This window comes from Dromiciops gliroides, chromosome X (genome assembly GCF_019393635.1).
Source record: "Dromiciops gliroides isolate mDroGli1 chromosome X, mDroGli1.pri, whole genome shotgun sequence".
NCBI classification, from domain to species: Eukaryota; Metazoa; Chordata; class Mammalia; order Microbiotheria; family Microbiotheriidae; genus Dromiciops; species Dromiciops gliroides.
In genome coordinates, this window is record NC_057867.1 from 33,299,944 (window position 1) to 33,315,588 (window position 15,645).

A 15,645-nucleotide genomic window follows, 5' to 3' on the forward strand; every position below is an offset into this window, starting at 1 on the left:
ATGGGAAGAAATCTGAGGCAGGAAGACCAAGCAAAAGCTATCTCGATTGTCTAGGCATGAGCTGATGGGAGTATGCACTGATGCTATGGCTGTGGGAGTGGAGAAAATGGGACAAAGAGAAGAAAAATTGTGACTGTAGAGACAAGATTGAAAGACTGGCTATGTGGGGTGGTTGGTAGTTGGGGACTCAGGACCAGAACTCAGGAAAGAGAATAGACACAGACAGAGAGCTGGGCCTGGACTCAGGAAGACCTGTGTTCAAAACTTAAGGCATCATTTTTGTGTCATGGATCCTGTCTGGTTAAATTTATGGACCTCTTCTCAAAATAACATAGTTAAATGCATAAAGTAAAATGCATAGAATTAGAAAGGAAACCAATTACAATAAAATATTGTTATCAACATATTTTTTAAAATGGGCTGTGGGCATAGTTGGCATAGATTTACATGTAAATAGAAATGAAGGGGGCAGACAGTGGGAGTACTCCAATGCTGAGGTTTAGGAAGGCAACAGGACAAGGAAGAAAGAGTCAAGTGCAGAGAATATTGTAAAGTGGAAATTAATTTACCAAGAGGTCAAGATAGAAAAGAGAGAAGAGTGTAGCCAGTGTAGGGGTGATGGCCAGGGAAAAGACTGAGATGACAGTGAGGACAAAGAACAGAGTAAGAAGCTATGAGGCCGACAGAGGTAGAATGACAAGAGATTATCATCAAATAAGGGAATTTCAGAGTTTATGAATACTTGGGGGTGATGACAACGCCATCCCAGTGTAGACGAGGTGTCTGAGAAAAGCAGACAAAGGGAACTGAGTTGACTGAGGAATGGGAAAATAAAGGACTTTGAGGATGCCATGTTGAGTATCCTGTACAAGCACAGGAGTTTGAGTAGAGTAGAAAGATTATGGACCAGGGACTAAAGTCACTGAGGTAAGTAGGAGAAAGTCCTAGGGGTTGACAGATAATGGTTATGAGGACATAGACTGGGAGAGAAATTTGAGTATCATGAAACTCAAAGGAAGTAAGGAGGCTGAATGATATTGGTAGAGAAAGTCTGAAGTAGCAAGGGAAAGCAAGGACCCATGACCATGTGTCACATTATGACCATCTAGAGTGAAGTGGGGAGAGGTGCTGAGTGAAAAGTCAATCAGTCCTGTAAAGGGTAGCAATGGATACTACATCATCAGAAGGAAGTCAGGTGTCAGGGGGTGCCATAAGATGGAAGGAGTGAGAAAGAAAAAGGTTTAAGATGAAAGCAAGTTTGTTAATTAAGGAGCAGGCAGCCCAGAGTGCACAGTGGAAGTAGGACATTGGAGGGAGGAGGGGAAGTTTTCCCAATTCTATCATGTTGGTAATGACCGCCCCCTCACCTCACCTCCACACCTCACCTCCACTCCTCACCTCCACCCTCCCCTCCCACCCCAATCCACCCCACCCCACCCCCAACTGTCTCAGAGCACTTGGTTTTTTACTTCTCTCTTTTTTTTGTTTTTTGCAGGACAATGAGGGTCACACAGCTAGTGTCAAGTGCCTGAGGTCAAATTTGAACTCAGGTCCTCCTGAACCCAAGGCTGGTGCTTTATCCACTGTGCCACCTGGTTGCCCTGGTTTTTTACTTCTCTAATGCACTTCCATAATGTTAGCCATTTCAGTGTTGAGGTTTTATTCCTCTACTAGACTCAAAGCTCCACGAGGACAGGTATCAGGTCTTGTCTGTACTTCTCTTTGCACCTAAAGCTCAGAAGTTCTTCTATACAGAATGCTTGGCAATACACTAAGAAGAGGCTTACATTCTGGAAACCACAAGACACCACATTTTTCAGTATTGAAAGAGGTGACATTTACAATTGGGGTGGGTGAGAACCGTAAGTAACTTAACCATTAAGAGAAGTGACGATTTTTGAAAAATAAAGGGCAAAACCCAGTGTGGTTAAATTGTGAGTCCTTTACAAATAGGTTTGAGTAGAAATACATCTAGCTACCAAAAGTGTATTTGAATGGAACCAGTAAGGGTTTACAGGAACATGAAGCTTTGGTTAAAAATCCCACTTGACATTTCTTACCTTGTGGTATAATCTGTTATTTTCCCATTCCAACAACTTCTGAATTGACCTTCGTGTCTAGAGGAGGAGGAGGAGGAGGAGGAGAAGGAGAGAGAGAGAGGGGGGGGGGGGAGAGGGAGGCAAAAAGAGCCAATAGCTTTTTAGAATATGGTTTACACACATCTTACTCCACCTAGGAAATGACATTATTTAATGTTTTCTACCTGTCTATAAGAACCCATTATTCCTTTCATCCCATTATCCTTGCCCCCTCCCATAATTTCTAAGTCAGGAAAAACGACAACTCCAACACAGGCTAATATATTTGGTTCTATTTGGTAAAGCTCCAGGAAGATAATATTTACATGAAAGAGCTCTGTGCTACCTTCTCAAAAAGAAATGCATCCAAATGGGTCAATCATAAACCCAAATGCACTCGCTTGGTTCTCAGGGCCATCATAAAAACTTAACCAAGTGTTACAAATGTAACAAACAAATCTTTAGAAAAGAACAAATCCAAGATTATTATCTATGCATCTCTGAATATGACTATATCTCTAATAGGCATCTAGCGTGCCACACTAACCAACTTCCCTCGAGAAGGGCTTCCTACCTGGGAAGGAGCATGATGCCAAAGGAAAGGAGTGGGCAAAACACAGCCACTGGGAAACTAATAGTGAGAGGGAAAGACATGAATGATGGAGGGGATGATCCATGGGGGGGCGGGGGTGAGGGAATGCAGTCACATTCCCTTAATTTCCATTTAGGAAAATGGAGAGATTTGGCAAGAGTGCTAGAATAAAAAAAGTATCGCGGAAGCTCAGAGTTGGAAGGGGCCTCAGGGGCCACTGAGACCAACCTGTTGTACCTGCCAAAGAATCCCCTCTGCACTAAACATGCCTTATGCCTCAAAAGGCCCTGGCATTCTCCTCTGCTCTCTCCTTTATTGGATCAGGACAGCAGAGAGAAGAACTTGCCGGTTCAATCATCCCTTCTGTCTTTCTCCTCTCCAATCTCTCCCTACCCAATGGCTCCCTTTCTACTGCCTACAGACATGCTCGGGTCCCCCCAAGCCTTTGCTATCATCCCCTCGAGTTTGCCTTGCCTTCACAACAAACTCCACACATATATATGGCTGCTTCCTCTTCTCCTGCTCACTTCAAAACCCTCAACAGTCTGACTTCTGACCTCATCTTCCAACTGCTCTCTCCAAAGTTACCAAGGTTATCTTCAGTGCTAAACCTGATGGTCTTTTCTAAGTCTTCATCCTTCATGACCTCTCAGAAGCATTCAAACATCATAGGCCACCCCTTCCTGTGATGCCCTCTTTGGAGTAGCTCATCCCTTCTTGGTCAGTTTCCTTTGCTGAAACGCGCACTAACTGCAAACATCCCCCAACGCTCTCTTCTGGTGCCTCCTCTTCTCTTTTTCTTAGTGATTTCATAGGGTCCCTGTGGGCTCAATAATTATGCCTATTGTCGATGACGCCCAGATCTATGCCTTTAGTCCCGAACTCCAGTCTCCTATTACCAACTCTAGGATAGCTACAACTGAATGTCCTGCAGACATCGAAAACTCAACACATGTAGACTTCCCTATTTCTGTCTAGGGCACCCCCATCTGTCCAGTTACCTAGGTTTGCAACCTCAGAATCATCCTTGACTCTTTTTTTTGGCAGGGCAATGAGGGTTAAGTGACTTGCCCAGGGTCACACAGCTAGTAAGTGTCAAGTGTCTGAAGTGTCAGGTCCTCCTGAATCCAGGGCTGGTGACTGATCCACTGCGCCACCTAGCTGCCCCACCTGGCTTTCTTTATGGTGCTGCTTAGAAAGCATCTTCCACATGAAGGCATTCCTGAGCCTTACAACTCCTCAGCGTCTTCCCTCCCAAACCACCTCATATTCAAATGCTGTGTACACCCAGGTGCATACGTGTGGAGATCTACATGCATTTATTCACTTTATATCTATGCTGTATATACATTTCTATTATTTACATCTATACACACACACATACAAGCTCCTTAGGAGAATAAACTATTTCCTTCTTTGTCCCAGCCACAGTAGATGGCTTCAGCAGCCAGCACACAGTAGGTGCTTACCAAGTACTGGATGACTGATGGAGTCAGGAGTCCAAGCCGCCTCTCATTAGCACAAAAGGTCCTGGCATCAGCTTCTATCTTCTGACTATCTCTTCCCAGAAGGATGAGATATGCTTTGTAAGGCATGACTGGAGGGCCACACCGTGTTATGATTGTCTAGAACATACTTAACTCCAGGCAGAACTATTTGTCTCTCATTTGAAAGACTGAAAAGGAAAATGGGGGCCCCGAGGTTATCCATGCACTAACAAGTTATTTGGGGTTTATTTATAGCTGATGCTAGGGATTTTTTCCTTTCTTTTTGGACTTTCACCATGCAAACAGAACCAGAGACAGATCAGCTTGTCTATACTTTAAGGGTCAATTGCAGCATCTTTCCTCCATCTGTCTGCATATGTAAATGAACACACATCCTCTCTGTGTCTGTCTCTGTATCTCTTTCTTTCCCTCCTTCTTCCTTCCATCCCTCCCTTCTCATTTAGTCATGATAAATGAAGACAAGTTAAGAAGAGGTGACATGACGTGGTCTAGAAACTGATCTACCATCACAAATGTTCTTTTTGAGTAAACTGAAATTTCTGCAATCAGACAATCACAGGCTAACTGACTTGGAGCTCAAAGGGCCCTCAGAGGGCATGCAGTCCAAGCTCCATTGTACAGATAAGGAACCCAAGGTTCAGAGAGGACAAGCGATGTGGTAAATATCAGCCAGGCAGTCCATGGTGGAGCCAGAATTCTCAGCCTAATCCTCAGACTCCAAATTTTGTGCCCTTTCCACTGTGCCACACTGCCTTGAATTAAAGATTTATGCAAAGAGCCAGCCGAGGCTTGCTGCTGGTCGAGAAAGCCAATAGGCTTTCAGCCAGAGCCACGTGTTAAAAGGGGATTGTGTCCTCAATAAAAATCTTAGTTATTTAATATAAGAAATCTATTTACACATGTTAATGAGCAGAAGCAGTAATAGATCCTGAGATCCTTTCTATTTTAAGTCACTAAATACTTAAGTTCATATATTGTAACATTTATGCTGCAGGCTAAGAAAGAAGACCCAAGTATGTTTAACTTGGACTGCCATTGGTGGAAAGTATGGAGTGATGGAGCAAAGTTTGTTGTAAGCCTCAAGGAGTCAGCATACTTGTCCTTCTGCCGCAGCCTATGAATTGTGATTCCTGCCCAAAGAGCAGCCTAATCTCAGGGATGATGATATCCTTTTACAAAACTAAAGAGTTTCAAAGTAAAAACAAAGAAACGGGCTCTGAAGAGGCCGAGAGGAAGCCTGCCCTGGGTCCGAAGGCCAGAGGGTAAAAGAATGTGACGTGGAGGAGGAGGGAAGGAGGTCTGTGGAACACCAGGAGATTAGCAGAAGAGTCCCTGCTTTCCTCAAAGAGAAGGGGCTGGACTCTGGGAGTCTGGGAGGAAGCAGCTGCTTGTCCTGGAAGGAAGGATGCTGTGGAGCTCAGCTGAAAGCTCACCCACAAAGGCCCGGGGAGAAAGAAGTAAGCAATGGTGGCCAGTGACTCTGCTGAGGGGAACTGGCACAACCCTCTGCTGGTCTGACAACAAGGAGATCTCTTCCTGGGATGGGCATCTAGGGCATGAGCAAGCCTCCAAGGTTTGCTAAAACAGATGACTACTACTACTACTACCTATTCCTGGCAATTCATGAATTAACAAATAACTGTACAAAGAGGCATGGCACCGAGGGCCTCCAGGTCAGGAAAGCCTGGGGTCAAGTCCCTCTTCTGACACACTGGTTGCCTGGTGACTTCTCGGTGCACTAGTCATCCTCTAAGACCAAGTGGCAAAGTGCCAGGCTGCATTGGTAGAGGGGGCTTCCTGTACCGATGACATCCCTTGCTCTCTGTGGAAGAGAATGACCTCAGAATGAAGCAAGGACCAAGAAAAGGCAGGAGTGGCTCCATTCTTAAGGGGACACTATTTTCTCTGCCAAGAAGAATCTTCAGATTGGAAAGAACAGGAAAACAATAGCTAGTCAAGAGGCAAAGGCCAAGATATGTCGGAAAAGAATAAACAAACATTCCCCTGGTGTTCATGTCAGCAGGCCATACACTGGGAATGAGTCCTAGAACACTGCAAGAACTGGAGGACATAACTGCTAAGCCACTTCTCATTGTTGCTGAGTCGCTTTTCCAGTCATGTCCAGTTCTTCATGACCCCATTTGGGGTTTTCCTGGCAGACACACCAGAGTGGTTTATTTCCTTCTCCAGCTCATTTTACAGATGAGGAAACTGAGGCAAACAGGGTGAAGTGACTTGCCCAGGGTCACACAGCCAGTGTCCAAGGCCAAATCTGAACTCACAAAAAGGAGTCTTCCTGACTCCAGGCCCAGGGCTCCATCCACTGAGCCACCTAGCTACCCTAAGCCACTCTCACGGATCTATGAGCCATTGTGGAGAGCAGCAGAGAGATCACAGACCTGGGAAAGGGTACATATCTCCCATTTCTTAGAAGACAGCCTAGACTGGATTCAGCAAACCAAAAGTCCATGAACTGGACTGCAATTTCTAGCCATGTGTCATGTGTGATCTTGGCCAAGTCACTTCCCCTCTGGGTCTGATTTTTTTTCATCTGAAAAAACGGGAAGGGAGTGGGAGTGGTTGCTCTCTAAGGACTCTTCCAGGTCTCAACTCCTTTGATTCCAACCCCTCTACCATCTGACTCCAACATACACTGCAGGACTTATTTCCTATCGTTCCCCTTCCACACTCAATGTTATGGCTAAACTAGCTTAGTCTCTCAACTCCCCAGGCCACGTTCCATTCCTCCACCTTGCCACACATTATCCACCAAGTCTGGAGTGCACAGACTCTTCCTTTCCACCTCAAGACTCAGCTCAGGTGCCACCTCCAATGGGAGGCCTTTCCCAATGGTCCCCAGGTCTTACTGCTCTCTTCCCCTTGGGATTATCTTGTATCTATGTTCCTGTGCACATCTACTAGAATGGAATCTTCCTGAATGGAAGGACTAGTTCATTTGTCTTTGGATCCCCAATGCCCAGGACAGAATAGAAACCTGATAAATGTTTGGTGGCTTGTTTTACATAATCTCCATCTTATGTTTGGAAAAAAAATACACGCCTGTAGAGACTACTAACTCCCACTGGTAGCAGGGTGCTTTAGGAAATCCACAGTCGTGTCAAACGAAACGACCATACTGCTTATTCCCTTTGGATTGAAAATGGGGGGCAAGAGTGCCCAGAAGGTGGACACATGCTTGTGCTGTAACAAGTTGTACTCACTCTTTTGTTAAGACAAACCACAGGCCACAGGCTGCACCCTAGGGTGCAGCAGCAACACAGGCAACCACACAGTAGCCACTTGACGCTGACCGGAAGGTTCTTTTGCAAGCATCCATTCACACGGCCGATGCTGGTCTTGAATTCTTCTGGGGCAACCTGCAGGAGAAGCAGTGCTCTTTAATGATTTGCAGATGGCGGCTTCCGAAATCAAAGTCTGTCACCAAGGCTCAGCATGATGATTTTGATCACATGCAAAACAAATATGTCTAGTGTCCTCTTCCATCTCCCACATAATGATAGACAAGACCTTTAGAAAACGTTAAAAAGTAACTTCCCAGAAGTTAGTCAACTCTTCCAACAATGGAGGGATGAAAAGCAAGCCAGGAGAAGAAAAGTAACCATTAGTTATATTTATAGTGAAGAATAATATGAAATGACCCCCTTCAGATCCCAGGAAGTGGGCGTATGCCTGTGCTCTTACCATTTGGCCTCACAAATCACAATCTTTTGGGTAGCATTCACTGATTCTAAGTCAATATACCAGACACTGCCAAAGCAAAAGAAGTAATAACTGGAAAAACAAATCAATCTCTTGGTGGTCTCTCAATATTCAGGGGGAGAGGCAGCCAGACACAGAGGAAAAACAAGCAAGCCTGAGAATAAGACGGGGCTTCAGGCTTCACTCTGCTACTGGACAGTCACAGGGCCGTAGGGTCCCACGCTCCAAGTTGGAAGAGACCTCAAAGATAAAGTCCGACCACCTTCTCATTTTGGAGAGGCAAGGGTACCAAACCATGTTATCTTTCTTCACCCTGAAAGGGGAACGTCTCTGAAGGCCAGAACCCAGCTATCACTGAGAGCTGCTCAACTATAGGCACAATTTCCTTTGGGAACTGAATGAAGCTTACAGTGCCTATAAGCGGCTGGCAGTTTCCTCATCTCTGAAATGGAGATCACGGTTCCCCTGCTTATCTCACAGGGTTGTTCTGATAATCAAATGAGATGAATGCAGGAGAGTACAGTGTCTTGTAAAGTGTTCGATAGATGCCAGCTATAATTATGATTAGTGCACAGCATTTGCCAAAGATCAAATGCGTGAATGTTCTTAATGTGCCACGTGAGAAGCAGCTGTTCTGGGTGGTAAAGGAGCAGGGTGATAAAGGCTCCTGAATCCGGAACCCAGAGAGAACCAACAGGGTTTGAAAGCTGGCCAAATGGGCTTGTCATCTACCCTCTGTGGGCCTCCATTTTCTCTTCTGTAAAATGATTGGGTTAGACTAGAGGTAAGAGCTATATCCTATGAACCATGAGATGGTTTTAAATTCCTAGGCCTCAAATTTCTCTAATCACTTCTTTTCTTTTTACTTTTTTTTCCCCAACTTGGCTAACATGGAAATGTTTTGTATGATTTCACATGTATAAACTGAGGCAAATGCGCTCTCTCGAGCTGTGTGTGTGTGTGTCTGTCTCTCTCTGTCTCTGCAGGCAATGAGGGTTAAGTGACTTGTCCAGGGTCACACAGCTAGTAAAGAGTCAAGTGTCTGAGGCCGGATTTGAACTCAGGTCCTCCTGAATCCAGGGCTGGTGCTTTATCCACTGTAGCACCACCTAACTGCCCCATCATTTCTTTTCTTGCCAATAAGCTCTGGGGTCTTACCACTAACACAAACAGAAGCAATTCAAAAATTGGAGGCACTACAGGTTTCATTAGATCTGCATGGAGCCTCAGGTTCATGCAAGTTAGCAATATTCTGATAGCCACACGTGGCCTCAAGGTGAAATCTTTGTTCTGGACTTTATAACCAATTCTCTTTCAACGTCAGTAAGTTATGGGCACAAAAAATCCCACGCCAAGCTGTGAAATTAACAAGTGGTGAAAGGAGGCCTTTGGAAAAGGAAAGTCACAAAAAAACAAATCAAGGAAGCTCATTTTGGTGTCAAAGGGCTTTTACCAGCCCTCAAAACACTGGCACACCACCTGCTACTTTCTACCACTAAGCATCAAGATTACAGGCCCAGAATAAATTAAGAGGATTTCAGAAACAGAGAATTTAGAACCCCGTGTCATTATTTGCCATTGTAGGGTCATAGAGGATATTAAAAATATAAATAATCAGAAGGGAATTTTGTTACTAGTTCACATCAGCCAATTTGCTTACTAATGGCTTTGACAAAAGTTTGGTACACTGTCACTAAATCAACTGCCTGCTGCTGTGACAGGTGAGAGCTTTTGAAGCTTTATTTGCAATGGGAAAGAAAAATTAATTTCAAAAGAGACAATCTATGGATTTTCAGCAACATTTAGTTTAAATGTCCATTAAATAAATAAGGTTCGTGAAAGTACAAATTTTCTGATATAAACACAAAATCTGGAATTGTTTATCCATACATACACAAATACATGTACACACACAATTTAATTTATACAAGCATTAGAGCAGCTGAAGACCTGTAATTCTGCAATTTAATATAAAATTTTGGAACCGTGATTTTAACATTCTAGGTAGTAATTAGAAAGTACAGTCAAAATCAAATTAGGATAAAAGCAATCTTGGTAGAATTTTTATTTTAAGTAATATTATGTTGATCAGAAAACACTCTACTTACTTGAATTGTACTTACTTAAAAAGAGCTGTGCTTTTGGATACTCCTGCCATGCCTTTCGACTCTAGGCTTCATGAACTTCCTCCCCCGCCCCTACCCGTCTCCCTCAGCAGTAGGGAGCCATTGCCTGGTGGCCAGCCTCTCTTTGCTTCTGGGCATGTCCAACCTTTATCTGGTCCTCAGCCAAGAGCAGCCCACTCCCCAGGCTTCCAACTTTTCCCCTTTATCAGAACATGAGCAAGTCTGTGCTCAATCATCAGGGCTTTTAGGACCCCAGACAATCATGATGAGACTTAAATAGTACCATGTGTTTTAAGTTTGTGTAATACACGGACAGTTTCCAAGAGAGAAAATGGGTTTATATAGCTTGAAGAAGAAAATGTTTAGAGGGTATTGAATATTTCAAGTACATCAGAAGGTCTTCTCTCCATGGGAAGTGATATGGTCACAAAGAGAGAACAACATAATTATGGAGGCGTCAACAATCACTTCATACTTCCAAGATTCACTTGAAGAAACAAGAGTCTATGCAATAAGTAGCTGAGCATCCATCTTATCTACCTTAGAGGACTGGGAAAACCCAACTATTATGTATGGAAAGTGTTTTGTAGGCCCTAAAATGACTCCAACATCTAGGCTTCCAACCACTACTATCTCCTGAGAATAGACCAAAAGAGGGATGGGAGCTAGATGGCAAGAACACTAAGAAGTCTCTCTGTGGATGTTCAAGGGAAGGAAAAGCAAGATTATCTTCTGTGTGTGGTTTCCATCCAGTGTCACCTGGAAGCCGCTTAGCAAGGTGAAAAGACAACTAAACTTGGAATCAGGAAGTCCTGGGGTTGCATCCCACCTCTACTGATTAGCTACATTAACACTTATTAGCTACATCACCATGGTCAAGTCACTTCAATTCTTGGAGTCTCTTTTTCTGCATCTGTAAAATGAGAATAATGAATACCCAAAGCATCTACATTATAGGGTTTTGTGAGACTCAATAGACAAGGTGCTTTATAAACTTTAAAGGACTTCGTGACCAATCTGGGTTTAAAAGGAACTAGATAAATGTGGGCAAGATCCAGTAATCTGGGTCGAGGCTGAGTGAGGGGGGAAAGGATTGAGATTAAACAGTTCAGACTGTTAGTAATTTTATTCTCTCCTTCCCCACTTTCTTTTTCCTTATAAAGAAAGGCATGGGGGACAAAGAGAAGGAATGGAATATATAACAGGAAGAGAAAAACAAACCTAACAAGCATACCCATGAATATGAATGTAACAAACTAGTCCATAAAATAGAAAGTGGAAGTATGTTATTTACAAGAAACACATTTACAACTTTATGTTGTCACAAAGAATAAAAAGGAGGGGTTGGTGTGGAATCTATTATATCACTATGTGAGGGCCAAATTTAATATAGGGAGAGTTAATTGAGTGGCTCACCATAATATTGGGGTCCCGGAAATAATGAGGGACCTCTAGGTCCAAAGCTCCCTCTCCTCCAAACTGGCTTTTTAGATATTTCCCCCAGGCCAATAAGAAAGGAACCTAACAGCCTCTTTTCACAAACAAATCAGGTTTTATTAATGGGAATAAAATAAACAGCAAAGGTGAAATTAATAAAATCAAAGACAAGGGAATAGGGAAAAAAGAAATACTGATAATCCTCCTAAGTCTATACAATCCCAAAACTGGCTTCCAGTTCAGCTAATTCAAAAGAGCAGGGCTCATATGTTAACTCACCACCTGGGGTCCATAGCTTCAATGGGAAACAGCTTTACAGCCAGGGCCCGCAAGACTCCTCTGCTCCTGCAGCTCGCACCACCAGCAAGAAGGTCACTCCGGAAGAGACTGAGCTCCCCTCAGCGAGCGTTTTCTCTCCCTCCCCCAAAAGGGGAGGTCCTTCAAAACTGCCTGTGGAGAGTGGTTTCTCCTGCTGACATCAGCAGCACACATCACTCAGGGCAGGCCAGGTGTGGCTCATCCCAATCAGTCTGCCAAATTCCAATAATCTTACCACAACTACAAAAAAAAGCCATTTTAAAGCCAATTTAATCACAGGAAGAAACAGACAACAAAACACTAACTGTTGGGGGATTTTGATGTGTACCCTTTCAGATCTGGAAAAATCTAATAAAGGAGAAGTTAAGGATCTAAATGGAATTTTTGATAAATTAAATATGCTAGATTACTGAATGGGAATCATAAGGAATATACCAATTTCTGAGCTCTGCATGGCACTTGTAAAAAACCTGACCATGTGCTAAGATATAAATAACTCATAAACAAATTAAGAAAAATTAAACATATCTTACAGGCTAAAGTGCAAAAAAATAAATTAAAACCGATAAGGATCCAGAGAAATGATTCAAATTTGTAGTAAAATAATGGAATTTGGCAGAATGATTGAGATGGGCCACACCTGGCCTGTCCTGAATGACATATGCTGCTGATGTCAGCAGGAGAAACCACTCTCCGATCGAATTTGAAGGACCCCCTCTTTTGGGGGAGGGAGATTAAATACTCGCTGAGGGGAGTGCACTTTCTTTTCCGGTCATGTGAGCTGCGGGAGCGGATGGGACAGAGATTTTTTCTTAGCAGTTTGGCCTGTGGGCGCTGGCTGCATAGATGTTTGTTTCCCATTGAAGCTATGGACCCCAGGTGGTGAATTAACAACTGCTCTTTTGAATTAGCTGAACTGAAAGCCAGTTTGGGGATTGTATAGACTTAGGTTAGATTTAGGGGGATTATCCATTTTTCTTTTTCCCTATTCCCTTGTCTTTGACTTTATTAATTTCACCTTTGCTGTGTATTTCATTCCCATTAATAAAGTCTGATTCTTTTGTAGAAAAGAGGCTGTAAGGCTCCTTTCTTTCTTTTTTTTTTTTTTTTGTGGGGCAATGAGGGTTAAGTGACTTGCCCAGGGTCACACAGCTAGTGTCAAGTGTCTGAAGCTGGATTTGAACTCAGGTCCTCCTGGATCCAAGGCCAGTACTTTATCTACTGCGCCACCTAGCTGCCCCATTAGGCTCCTTTCTTATTAGCCTGGGAGAAATATGTAAAAAGGCAGTTTGGAGGGGAGGGAGCTTTGGATCTAGAGGTCCCTCATTATTTTCAGGACTCCAATATTACGGTGAGTCACCCAATTAACTCTCCCCATATTAAATTTGGCCCCCACAGATTTAAATAGAAACAAAGAGCAAATTATAGGAGCAATAAATAATTTTATCAAAGAAAATGATAACAATGAGACAACAAACTAAAAAACTTTTGAGATGTAGCCAAAGTAGTCCTTAAGGAACAATTCTACCTCTAAACATTCTCATCAACAAAAGAAAGAAGTCTGTTAATTGAGCTTGCAAACTAATGTTTTTAAAACCTAAAAAAATCAACAAATTATAAACCTCTGAATAAAGGGAAAAATAAAAACTCTGGAAATGAAGGAAGAGTGAAACAAAATTGAAAAAAGAAACTAATTGAATTGATAAATAAAGCTAAGGGCTGTTTTTTCCTAAAATAATAACAGATAAACTATTGGATAATTTGATATTTTGAACCATAAAATACTACGTCAGTTATTCTTATCATCAAGAAATTGACAATCCTTTTTACATTGAGAAATATATATTAAGCAGAAATATACTGGCTACATTATAGTTAATTTTTAACTTTTCAGGGATAATAATATGATTGAAAAAACTAACATCTATGGGGCAGTTAGGTGGCTCAGTGGATAGAACACCGGCCCTGGAGTCAGGAGGACCTGAGTTCAAATCCAGCCTCAGACACTTGACACTTGCTGGCTGTGTGACCTTGGGCAAGTCACTTAACCCCAATTGCCTCACCAAAAACAAACAAACAAACAAAAAAAAGAAAATAACATCTGAGCCCAAGAATGCAAAGCAATAGCTTTAATAATAATAATAATAACTCATACTTCTATAACATTTTAAGGTTTTACAACCATGTTCTTCACAACAGTTTTCTGAAGTCGGGAGTATAAGTATCACCTCCATCTGAAAGATAAAGAAACTAAAGCTTGCAGAACAGAAGTAACTTGTGCATGGTTCACAACCCAGAAGTACTGAAATTGGCATTTAAACTCCAGCACTTTGTTTTCTATAGTGCTCCTCAAAGCAAACAGAAACGGAAATGTGCTCAAAGAGATGAGTGCTGAAAGCTGGAGTCAAAAGATTTAGATTCAAATCCAGCTAATTAAATATGATTTTCTTTCTCATGAGCTCTACACTCTAGTAAAGACCCATTTCCCAATCCCGTCTTTGCATAGGTTGTCCCTGAGACAGAAGGGAATATTCTTCCCCTCCTCGCCTTTACCTCTTGAAACCCTTTGCTCCCTTAAAAGCTCAACCCAAGTGTCTTCTCCTAGAAGACTTCCCTATTTTCCCCACCCCCTTTTCCCATGGAAATTTCTCTCTCAACAGAGATAGCTACAGAAAGGGATGAAGATATCTGTCAGTTTATCTGTGAAGACATGGTATCCTTTAAGAAGAATTTAAGTTCTGGGGGCAGCTAAGTGGCGCAGTGGATAAAGCACCCGCCCTGGATTCAGGAGGACCCGAGTTCAAATCTGGTCTCAGACACTTGACACTATCTGTGTGACCCTCATTGCCCTGCAAAACAAAACAAAAACAAAAACAACACAAAGAATGTAAGTTTCTTGAAGGTAGAGACTCATTTTTGTCTTTGAATCCCCAGTGTGGCACACAGTAAGTGCTTAATAAATGCTTGCTGAAGTAATGAAATAAAAATAAAAGTGTACACAGAGGAGGTCAGTGCTAGAGACAGCTGTGAGGGTATCAAGAAATCAATTCTCAAGGTATGTGAAGGAAGGGAAGAAGCCAAAGGCATTGAAAACAACTCACATGTTATTCTTTAAAGGCAACTGAGAGAACCTTAGTAACTGCTGACCCAAATATCTATTTCCAATCTATACAAAATTTTTAGAAGAATAATCTCCACGTTAGAATGCAACTTTGATGAGGGAACTAGAAGGGATCGGGCAGATTTTGCGAGGTATAATAGACAGCAAACAACATCTTTACCATCACACAACTGACTACAAGATGTAGAGAATGCAAGAATTCACTGTGTTTATTGTGTGCTGGCTACAAGAAAGCTCTTGATTCAGCACAACAAAGCCATTTTAAAGTTAGGCTCTCCTCCTCTCCCAAACAGATGTCAAAACAACGAAAGATTCCTTCAAAGATATGACAAAAGAGAAAACAAACTTAGCTGATCTAAACGTGGAGTGAAAGATGAAGGAGTAAAATGGATAAATTAAGTTCAAAACATTCTTCCTGAAGCCTGGTGAAGGCCCAAAGTCACTAGATTGAAGCCAGGGTGCTGAGGTTTAAATCTTTGTTCTTTTACTCACTACACAGATGCCCATAAACAGGTCATTGCCTCTCTGAGCATTGGTTTCCCCATCTGCAAAATGAAGAAGATGAATTAGATGATCTCTACAGTTCCTTGCAGCTCTGAATGCTACGAATTTAGGCTCTCAGATTGAATGTCCTTTGAAAATAACAGATGCGTCAATTTGGGTTTGGGGGTGGGGATGAGGCTAGGTTATGGATAGTATAAGCTTAAGTAAGAAGCAGCCACTAATATGAGTAGACAGACTTGAT

At 42.5% G+C, this 15,645-nt stretch overlaps 1 protein-coding gene across 2 annotated transcripts in view; it reads right to left on the minus strand.

The window, feature by feature from the left end:
• Positions 1-15,645, minus strand: part of CHIC1 (cysteine rich hydrophobic domain 1) — a 47,956-nt gene that overhangs the window by 8,924 nt on the left and 23,387 nt on the right. For both annotated transcript variants that reach the window (XM_043974339.1, XM_043974338.1), the window contains exons 3-4: positions 7,400-7,555; positions 2,061-2,117 (exon numbers count right to left, since the gene is read on the minus strand). In XM_043974339.1, coding sequence (XP_043830274.1) covers positions 2,061-2,117; positions 7,400-7,555 — 213 coding nt within the window. The remainder of the gene's footprint in view (positions 1-2,060; positions 2,118-7,399; positions 7,556-15,645) is intronic.